Source organism: Pseudorasbora parva, chromosome 10 (assembly GCF_024679245.1).
Source record: "Pseudorasbora parva isolate DD20220531a chromosome 10, ASM2467924v1, whole genome shotgun sequence".
NCBI classification, from domain to species: Eukaryota; Metazoa; Chordata; class Actinopteri; order Cypriniformes; family Gobionidae; genus Pseudorasbora; species Pseudorasbora parva.
The window spans coordinates 679,266-690,463 of record NC_090181.1 but is presented as its reverse complement, the minus strand read 5'-3'; the positions used below and the strand labels follow the sequence as shown (position 1 = coordinate 690,463).

At 47.1% G+C, this 11,198-nt stretch overlaps 1 protein-coding gene across 4 annotated transcripts in view; it reads left to right on the top strand.

Annotated features, from left to right (window-relative positions):
- fancm (FA complementation group M) overlaps positions 1–11,198 on the top strand; it is a 78,947-nt gene that overhangs the window by 22,740 nt on the left and 45,009 nt on the right. For all 4 annotated transcript variants that reach the window (XM_067454812.1, XM_067454811.1, XM_067454813.1 and 1 more), the window contains exons 5-9: positions 4,223–4,354; positions 7,976–8,108; positions 8,182–8,274; positions 8,807–8,899; positions 10,418–10,596. In XM_067454812.1, coding sequence (XP_067310913.1) covers positions 4,223–4,354; positions 7,976–8,108; positions 8,182–8,274; positions 8,807–8,899; positions 10,418–10,596 — 630 coding nt within the window. The remainder of the gene's footprint in view (positions 1–4,222; positions 4,355–7,975; positions 8,109–8,181; positions 8,275–8,806; positions 8,900–10,417; positions 10,597–11,198) is intronic.

Sequence of the window (11,198 nt, the reverse complement as noted above, 5' to 3'; positions counted from 1 at the left end):
GTGTGTGTGATGGGTAGGTTTAGGGGCAGTGTGTGTGTGTGTGATGGGTAGGTTTAGGGGCAGTGTGTGTGATGGGCAGGTTTAGGGGCAGTGTGTGTGTGTGTGTGTGTGTGTGTGTGTGTGATGGGCAGGTTTAGGGGCAGTGTGTGTGTGTGTGTGTGATGGGCAGGTTTAGGGGCAGTGTGTGTGTGTGTGATGGGTAGGTTTAGGGGCAGTGTGTGTGTGTGTGTGTGATGGGTAGGTTTAGGGGCAGTGTGTGTGTGTGTGATGGGCAGGTTTAGGGGCAGTGTGTGTGTGTGTGTGTGTGTGTGTGATGGGCAGGTTTAGGGGCAGTGTGTGTGTGTGTGTGTGATGGGTAGGTTTAGGGGCAGTGTGTGTGTGTGTGTGTGTGTGATGGGTAGGTTTAGGGGCAGTGTGTGTGTGTGTGATGGGCAGGTTTAGGGGCAGTGTGTGTGTGTGTGTGTGTGTGTGTGTGTGATGGGCAGGTTTAGGGGCAGTGTGTGTGTGTGTGTGTGTGTGATGGGTAGGTTTAGGGGCAGAGTGTGTGTGTGAGATGGGTAGGTTTAGGGGCAGTGTGTGTGAGATGGGTAGGTTTAGGGGCAGAGTGTGTGTGTGTGAGATGGGTAGGTTTAGGGGCAGTGTGTGTGTGTGTGAGATGGGTAGGTTTAGGGGCAGTGTGTGTGTGTGTGATGGGTAGGTTTAGGGGCAGTGTGTGTGAGATGGGTAGGTTTAGGGGCAGTGTGTGTGTGTGAGATGGGTAGGTTTAGGGGCAGTGTGTGTGTGATGGGTAGGTTTAGGGGCAGAGTGTGTGTGTGAGATGGGTAGGTTTAGGGGCAGATTGTGTGTGTGAGATGGGTAGGTTTAGGGGCAGTGTGTGTGTGATGGGTAGGTTTAGGGGCAGTGTGTGTGAGATGGGTAGGTTTAGGGGCAGATTGTGTGTGTGAGATGGGTAGGTTTAGGGGCAGTGTGTGTGTGTGAGATGGGTAGGTTTAGGGGCAGTGTGTGTGAGATGGGTAGGTTTAGGGGCAGAGTGTGTGTGTGAGATGGGTAGGTTTAGCGGCAGTGTGTGTGAGATGGGTAGGTTTAGGGGCTGTGTGTGTGTGTGAGATGGGTAGGTTTAGGGGCTGTGTGTGTGTGTGAGATGGGTAGGTTTAGGGGCTGTGTGTGTGATGGGTAGGTTTAGGGGCTGTGTGTGTGTGTGTGATGGGTAGGTTTAGGGGCAGTGTGTGTGAGATGGGTAGGTTTAGGGGATGTGTGTGTGTGTGTGTGATGGGTAGGTTTAGGGGCTGTGTGTGTGTGTGAGATGGGTAGGTTTAGGGTCTGTGTGTGTGTGTGATGGGTAGGTTTAGGGGCTGTGTGTGTGTGAGATGGTTAGGTTTAGGGGCAGTGTGTGTGTGTGTGTGTGTGTGAGATGGGTAGGTTTAGGGGCTGTGTGTGTGTGTGTGTGTGTGATGGGTAGGTTTAGGGGCTGTGTGTGTGTGTGTGTGTGAGATGGGTAGGTTTAGGGGCTGTGTGTGTGTGTGTGTGTGTGTGTGTGTGTGTGTGTGTGTGTGTGTGTGTGTGTGTGTGTGTGTGTGTGATGGGTAGGTTTAGGGGCTGCGTGTGTGTGTGTGTGTGTGTGTGAGATGGGTAGGTTTAGGGGCTGTGTGTGTGAGATGGGTAGGTTTAGGGGCTGTGTGTGTGTGTGTGTGTGTGTGTGTGTGTGTGTGTGTGTGTGTGTGTGTGTGTGTGTGTGTGTGTGTGTGTGTGTGTGTGTGTGTGTGAGATGGGTAGGTTTAGGGGCTGTGTGTGTGTGATGGGTAGGTTTAGGGGCTGCGTGTGTGTGTGTGTGTGTGAGATGGGTAGGTTTAGGGGCAGTGTGTGTGTGTGTGTGTGATGGGTAGGTTTAGGGGCTGTGTGTGTGAGATGGGTAGGTTTAGGGGCAGTGTGTGTGTGTGTGTGTGTGATAGGTAGGTTTAGGGGCAGTGTGTGTGAGATGGGTAGGTTTAGGGGCTGTGTGTGTGTCCTGATTATATTTATTTAGCGTGTGTGTTCTGTCTGCTGTTATAGACCCTTTTACAGCCCACGTGATCAAAGAGTTGCGCGCGCATTTTGGCAACGGAAGTGGTGTTGTTCCCTAGTGGTTCTAACGTGTGAGCAACTCCGAAAGTTTATCAAAACGGTTTCCCAGCATCTGGCTGTTGCGTTTTTGGTTGCACTAATCGCTATTCCACCAATGGGCTTAAGTTTTATAGAATTCTGACAGGATCACGGCCGTTTCAGAAGAACCGACGGTACGCAGGCGATTAAATGCATTGATTGGAACGAAGACATAAAAATGCTCGCATAAAAAAAATCATTTGTAAAACATTTACTGCACTTGAAACTTAATTATTTATAATAAACCTCCCAACATTGGCTGCCACTGGTGTATATAATGTACCCCCACCCCCAGATTATCATATCAATAATCACAGTACTTATCAACTTCATTTGTAATGATTTTATTAATAGTTTAATTGCAAAATAACCATCTGAGAAATGTATGCAAGCAACATAGTTGCTATTAAAGTACTAACGTTATAGCATTACAAAATTAAACTTTAAACAGAAGTGTCGACATGAATCAATGACATAAAATGTAAGGAAAAGGATAAATGTAGAAAATTGTATTGGACATTCTGTAACTTACATGCCCACAGACAACGTATTCATAAGCATCCAGTGATTTATATGCTTGTCTCGGGTGTACACGCTCGGTTTCTCAACTAAATACGTATAAATCCGACCACTAAGTTATATCTGGCCATCTGCTAACATCTTCTATCCACTCCACTATAGTACGCAGATCTGGTAGCCGAATACCATTTGATAAAGTCAACTTTTTAAAATAACTTTCTCGGTTTGTGTTGCTTAATCCGCTCACGTAGCTTGACATGCTGCTGATTCTTGCCACAGTTTGTTGCCAAAATGCGCGCGCATACGTTGCTACGTCATCATTGTATACAAACAGTAAAAGGGTCTATAGTCTGCCACTTATATCCATTACACCTGAGAGATGCTCTGTGAACACCTGATTGTGTTCATGTTTAGCGGCACCTATAGTGTCCCTGTAAATAATTTATTTTAAGTGAATATTAGATAAATTGTTAAAATGTGAGAATGTCTTTGTGTCCTTACCCTGATGTCTTGATCGTGTGTGTGTGTATCCTGACCCTGATGTCTTGATTGTGTGTGTGTGTGTGTGTGTGTGTGTGTGTGTGTGTGTCCTGACCCTGATGTCTTGATCGTGTGTGTGTGTGTATCCTGACCCTGATGTCTTGATTGTGTGTGTGTGTGTGTGTGTGTGTGTGTCCTTACCCTGATGTCTTGATCGTGTGTGTGTGTATCCTGACCCTGATGTCTTGATTGTGTGTGTGTGTGTGTGTGTGTGTGTGTGTCCTGACCCTGATATCTTGATCCTGTGTGTGTGTGTGTGTGTGTGTGTGTGTGTGTGTGTGTGTGTGTGTGTGTGTGATTGTGTGTCCTGATGTCTTGATCGTGTGTGTGTGTCCTGACCCTGATGTCTTGATCGTGTGTGTGTGTATCCTGACCCTGATGTCTTGATTGTGTGTGTGTGTGTGTGTGTGTGTGTCCTGACCCTGATATCTTGATCGTGTGTGTGTGTGTGTGTGTGTGTCCTGACCCTGATATCTTGATCGTGTGTTTGTGTGTGTGTGTGTGTGTGTGTGTGATTGTGTGTCCTGATGTCTTGATCGTGTGTGTGTGTGTGTGTGTCCTGACCCTGATGTCTTGATCGTGTGTGTGTGTATCCTGACCCTGATGTCTTGATCGTGTGTGTGTGTATCCTGACCCTGATGTCTTGATCGTGTGTGTGTGTGTCCTGACCCTGATATCTTGATCTTGTGTGTGTGTGTGTGTGATTGTGTGTCCTGATCCTGATGTCTTGATTGTGTGTGTGTGTGTCCTGACCCTGATGTCTTGAGTGTGTGTGTGTGTGTGTGTGTGTGTGTGTGTGTCCTGACCCTGTGTGTGTGTGTCTGTGTGTGTGTTGGTGGTTGGGAAGGTTTGATCAAAACAAAATATCTTACAGATTGACTGTAGATTCCCACAGCAGGGCAGCAGTCGCTCCTGTGTGTATGGCAGATGGAGGTGTAATGAAATATGTGGCGTGATTGTGTGTTGAAGAGAGTGTGTGGGCTCCATTGTGCTGCTGAATGACTCTGGCCTGTTTTCCTCACAGGTTTTAGAGAAGTTTACGTCCCGTCTGACCCAGATGAGGCTGTTGAGTCACCGCGACCTCCACTCCCTCACCAAATACCAGATCATTCTATCCCGAGAACAGTTCAGACGCAACCCACCGCCACACGTCCAGGTACAGCAGACACTGAACCAACTCACCGAACTGACTCACGGCACTGAACCAACTCACCAAACCGATTCACTGAACAGACTCACTGCACTGAACTGACTCACTGTGCTCATGACTCACTGCGCTGATGAGTCACTGCTCTGACTCACCGGGCTGATGACTCACTGCGCTGATGACTCACTGACTCACTGCGCTGATGACTCACTGACTCACTGCGCTGATGACTCACTGCGCTGATGACTCACTGCGCTGATGACTCACTGCGCTGATGACTCACTGCGCTGATGACTCACTGCGCTGATGACTCACTGCGCTGATGACTCACTGCGCTGATGACTCACTGCACTGATGACTCACTAACTCACTGCGCTGATGACTCACTGCACTGATGACACAATGCGCTGATGACTCACTGCGCTGATGACTCACTGACTCACTGCGCTGATGACTCACTGACTCACTGCACTGATGACTCACTAACTCACTGCGCTGATGACTCACTGCACTGATGACTCACTGTGCTGATGACTCACTGACTCACTGCACTGATGACTCACTGACTCACTGCTCTGATGACTTACTGCGGTAGTGACTCACTGACTCACTGTGCTGATGACTCACTGCAGTAATGACTCACTGACTCACTGCGCTGATGACTCACTGCGCTGATGACTCACTGCGCTGATGACTCACTGCAGTAATGACTCACTGCGCTGATAACTCACTGCGCTGATGACTCACTGCGCTGATGACTCACTGCGCTGATGACTCACTGCGCTGATGACTCACTGCGCTGATGACTCACTGACTCACTGCACTGATGACTCACTGCCCTGATGACTCACTGCCCTGATGACTCACTGCGCTGATGACTCACTGACTCACTGCCCTGATGACTCACTGCCCTGATGACTCACTGCCCTGATGACTCACTGACTCACTGCTCTGATGACTCACTGCTCTGATGACTCACTGCCCTGATGACTCACTGCCCTGATGACTCACTGCCCTGATGACTCACTGCGCTGATGACTCACTGACTCACTGCACTGATGACTCACTGCCCTGATGACTCACTGCCCTGATGACTCACTGACTCACTGCTCTGATGACTTACTGCAGTAGTGACTCACTGACTCACTGATTTTGCGCTCTGCATCAGTTTGACTCACTGCACTGATGACTCACTGACTCACTGCGCTGATGACTCACTGACTCCGCCCCATTGCAGTGATGTGTAGATGAGTGTGTGTTGTGTCCCCAGGGGCCTCAGCAGGGCCCGATCGAGGGAGATTTTGCGCTCTGCATCAGTCTGACTCACTGCACTGATGACTCACTGACTCACTGCACTGATGACTCACTGACTCACTGCGCTGATGACTCACTGACTCTGCCCCATTGCAGTGATGTGTAGATGAGTGTGTGTTGTGTCCCCAGGGGCCTCAGCAGGGCCCGATCGAGGGAGATTTTGCGCTCTGCATCAGTCTGACTCACTGCACTGATGACTCACTGACTCCGCCCCATTGCAGTGATGTGTAGATGAGTGTGTGTTGTGTCCCCAGGGGCCTCAGCAGGGCCCGATCGAGGGAGATTTTGCGCTCTGCATCAGTCTGACTCACTGCACTTATGACTCACTGACTCCGCCCCATTGCAGTGATGTGTAGATGAGTGTGTGTTGTGTCCCCAGGGGCCTCAGCAGGGCCCGATCGAGGGAGATTTTGCGCTCTGCATCAGTCTGACTCACTGCGCTGATGACTCACTGACTCACTGCGCTGATGACTCACCGCGCTGATGACTCACTGCGCTGATGACTCACTGCGCTGATGACTCACTGCGCTGATGACTCACTGCGCTGATGACTCACTGCGCTGATGACTCACTGCGCTGATGACTCACTGCGCTGATGACTCACTGCGCTGATGACTCACTGACTCACTGCACTGATGACTCACTGCCCTGATGACTCACTGCCCTGATGACTCACTGCGCTGATGACTCACTGACTCACTGCACTGATGACTCACTGCCCTGATGACTCACTGACTCACTGCTCTGATGACTTACTGCAGTAGTGACTCACTGACTCACTGATTTTGCGCTCTGCATCAGTCTGACTCACTGCACTGATGACTCACTGACTCACTGCGCTGATGACTCACTGACTCCGCCCCATTGCAGTGATGTGTAGATGAGTGTGTGTTGTGTCCCCAGGGGCCTCAGCAGGGCCCGATCGAGGGAGATTTTGCGCTCTGCATCAGTCTGACTCACTGCACTGATGACTCACTGACTCACTGCACTGATGACTCACTGACTCACTGCGCTGATGACTCACTGACTCCGCCCCATTGCAGTGATGTGTAGATGAGTGTGTGTTGTGTCCCCAGGGGCCTCAGCAGGGCCCGATCGAGGGAGATTTTGCGCTCTGCATCAGTCTGACTCACTGCACTGATGACTCACTGACTCACTGCACTGATGACTCACTGACTCACTGCGCTGATGACTCACTGACTCCGCCCCATTGCAGTGATGTGTAGATGAGTGTGTGTTGTGTCCCCAGGGGCCTCAGCAGGGCCCGATCGAGGGAGATTTTGCGCTCTGCATCAGTCTGACTCACTGCACTGATGACTCACTGACTCACTGCACTGATGACTCACTGACTCACTGCGCTGATGACTCACTGACTCTGCCCCATTGCAGTGATGTGTAGATGAGTGTGTGTTGTGTCCCCAGGGGCCTCAGCAGGGCCCGATCGAGGGAGATTTTGCGCTCTGCATCAGTCTGACTCACTGCACTGATGACTCACTGACTCCGCCCCATTGCAGTGATGTGTAGATGAGTGTGTGTTGTGTCCCCAGGGGCCTCAGCAGGGCCCGATCGAGGGAGATTTTGCGCTCTGCATCAGTCTGACTCACTGCACTTATGACTCACTGACTCCGCCCCATTGCAGTGATGTGTAGATGAGTGTGTGTTGTGTCCCCAGGGGCCTCAGCAGGGCCCGATCGAGGGAGATTTTGCGCTCTGCATCAGTCTGACTCACTGCACTGATGACTCACTGACTCACTGCACTGATGACTCACTGACTCACTGCGCTGATGACTCACTGACTCCGCCCCATTGCAGTGATGTGTAGATGAGTGTGTGTTGTGTCCCCAGGGGCCTCAGCAGGGCCCGATCGAGGGAGATTTTGCGCTCTGCATCAGTCTGACTCACTGCACTGATGACTCACTGACTCACTGCACTGATGACTCACTGACTCACTGCGCTGATGACTCACTGACTCTGCCCCATTGCAGTGATGTGTAGATGAGTGTGTGTTGTGTCCCCAGGGGCCTCAGCAGGGCCCGATCGAGGGAGATTTTGCGCTCTGCATCAGTCTGACTCACTGCACTGATGACTCACTGACTCCGCCCCATTGCAGTGATGTGTAGATGAGTGTGTGTTGTGTCCCCAGGGGCCTCAGCAGGGCCCGATCGAGGGAGATTTTGCGCTCTGCATCAGTCTGACTCACTGCACTGATGACTCACTGACTCACTGCACTGATGACTCACTGACTCACTGCGCTGATGACTCACTGACTCTGCCCCATTGCAGTGATGTGTAGATGAGTGTGTGTTGTGTCCCCAGGGGCCTCAGCAGGGCCCGATCGAGGGAGATTTTGCGCTCTGCATCAGTCTGTACCACGGCTATGAGCTACTGCAGCAGATGGGGCTCCGCTCACTCTTCCTCTTCATCCAGAACATCTTCTCTGGACCCAAAGGTGCTCAGACACTCCTCACACTGCTGTTCTGCTGATGAAGGTCCTCATGTCATGAGCCTTTGTCTCTCCTCAGAGTCGCCTCGAATGAGGAGCGAGCTTCAGCGGACTCCGGTCTTCATGGAGCTCTACAGGGAGATGGAGACCATGTTTACCTCATCGAGCCGAGGTGATCAATGCTGCACACACTGCAAAAAATGCTCTTCTTACTTAGTATTTTTGTCTTGTTTCTAGTCCAAACATCTAACAATTCTTAGAACAAGAAGTATTTACTAGACATGTGAAATTATTGTCTTGTTTTGGGATAAAATAACTCAAAATGAAGAGAGTTTTTGCTTAAAATAAGATAAATAATCTGCCAATGGGGTGAGAAAAATAATCTTAATTCAAACAGAAAACAAGATTATTTTTCTCACCCCATTGGCAGATTATTTATCTTATTTTAAGCAAAAACTCTCTTCATTTTGAGTTATTTTTCCCAAAACAAGACAATTACTTTTGCTTGTCTAGTAAATGTTTCTTAATGTAAGAATTGTTAGATATTTAGACTGGAAACAAGACAAAAATACTGAGTAAGAAGAGCATTTTTTGTAGTGTAAAAATGTAATACTGTAACACTTCTGCTCGTGTTTTGAGGCTGAGTAAATGGTGTGTGTGTGTGTGTGTGTGTGTGTGTGTGTGTGTGTGTGTGTTATCCGCAGGGCCTCAGGAGCCGTACGTCTACAGTCACCCCAAACTACAGAAGCTGGATGAGGTGGTGCTGCAGCACTTCCAGACGTGGGCCGACAGCTCAGGTAAACTCATCCACTGCAAAACAGGCTCTTCTTACTAGATCAGGAAAACAACATAAGATATTTCTCTCACCCCATTGGCAGATCATTTTGCCTGTTTTAAGAAAAAACTCTCTTCATTTAAATGACAGAAAACAAGAAAAAATGGTAACACTTTAGAATAATGGTCATTAGTTAATATGAACTTCTAATGAACTGCACTTATTTATCTTTGTTAATGTTAATTACAACATTAACTAATGCATTATTAAAATCTTGGTAACATTAGTTAATGCACTGTGAACTATCTTTGAACAGCTGGGTTAATATTATCTAACGTTAATAAAGATAAACAAATACAGTAACACATGTACTGCTCATGGTTAGTTTATGTTAGTGAATACATTAACTAATGTTAAAGGAAGTGTGTGTAAGATTGTGGCCAGAACTGGTACTGCAATCACATCCAGATGACTGTAGAGCGGTGTCTCCCCCTCCCCCTGACTCGAGGTTGCCAGATTGACTGCAGGAACGTTTGTAGATCCGCAGCTGTGGTCACTAGAGCAGATCTGGCAACCCCAAACACTACTGACTCCTGATTGGTTGATAGGTGGAGGGCGGAGCTTCAGGCCAAAACACAACATGACATCATCAGCATCAGTTGAGGGCAACAATAATAATAATGATTTATAATGACAATATCCTGCCGGACTACTGCTGGCAGTGATAGAAGAGTTTGACATTAACATGATTTATTAATGTCTAGAGACATATCAGCGCCATTTTATGATTCATTGAAATACATTTACATACAGTTCCTTTAAATCAAGATGCATTTACTAGATAATGCAAAATGACATAAGATATTTTTGCTTGTTTTCTGGGGAAAATATCATGCAGTTCCTTTAACTAATGACCATTATTCTAATGTCTTATGTCATATTACCAGTGTTGGGTAAGTAATTAATTACTAGTTACTAATTACATCTTCAGTAGTGTAATTAGATTACTGTACAAATTACTCTCTCCAAAAGTATTTAATTACTTATTACTAATTACTTTTTAATTACTTTCTAAATCCTATATCAACCTCGAGTTAAGCAATTCAAGGTTAGACATGAAGCGGCTCTTTTAATTCATTTAAATACATAATATAAAACTACATAAAGGACACAGGATATATAAAAACATGCATTTTAAAGTTAGACTTTAAATGTTGATGTTAATTCCACTATTGTATTATGTTTCATTATATTTAGTATTTAGTTCAAATACTTGTGAAGAAACTGTAATTAAATTACAGAACAAATAACTTTACTATACTTTACTTTTTAAAGGGAAAAGTAATTCAATTACAGTAATTAATTACACCCAACACTGCATATTACTGATCTAGTAAATGCATCTTGATTTAAGAACATTTCAATATTTGGACTGGAAACGAGAAATATTAAATTAGTAGAGCATTTTTTGCAGTGTGTGTCTCCGTCAGTGTTGTTGTTTCGGGAGTCTGATGGTGTAAACTCTGAACTCTGAACTCAGGCTCGAAGGCGTCGGCTGAGGTCAGCACACGGGTCATGATCTTCTCATCCTTCCGCGAGAGTGTGCAGGAGATCGCGGAGATGCTGAACCGCCATCAGCTGGTCAGGGTCATGACCTTTATGGGTCAAGCGTCCGCCGGGAAAGGGGTTCGAGGGTTCACGCAGAAAGAACAGCTGGAGGTACCCAGATCTGGACAGTAACTCAGCTCATCTACTCGAGTCCTGTACTGAAGTTCACTGTTTGAGTCTCTGTGCTTTACTGGAGTATTATTCTTTCTGTAATCTTCTGACTTTAACTTCACTCCATCTGAAAGACAAATATCGTCCTCTTTACTCCACTACATTTCTATCAAGGTCCTCGAAGTGGAAAGTCGTTTCTGTCGCAGCTTTGAAAGTCAGTGATGATTTTTTTCTTCTTTAAAAGGTGTTTGGGTTTTTGCAGAAAGCCTTTCAGGAATCACTCTTGTAGAGTCTCGTGAAGTTCAATGATTTCACAGCATTTATTAAACACTGATTTATAGTTTAGAGCAAAATGGAAGAAGACGGATGTCCAAATGCTCATTTAGTGGAGTATTGACATAAACAAAGTTGATTCTGTCTTCAGTGAAGGTGAACAGTGTGAGAATATCAGATGTGTATCAGTGTATTGGATCCGTGCATTCGGCCTTAAAGTGACAGCAGCTTTGTAACTTTTCTACAAGTATTTAAATGAGTTTAAGTTAGTCGTCTGCTAGTGTGTCAGATGGAGCGTCACTGACTGGCTTAAACCATGATGGCATAAT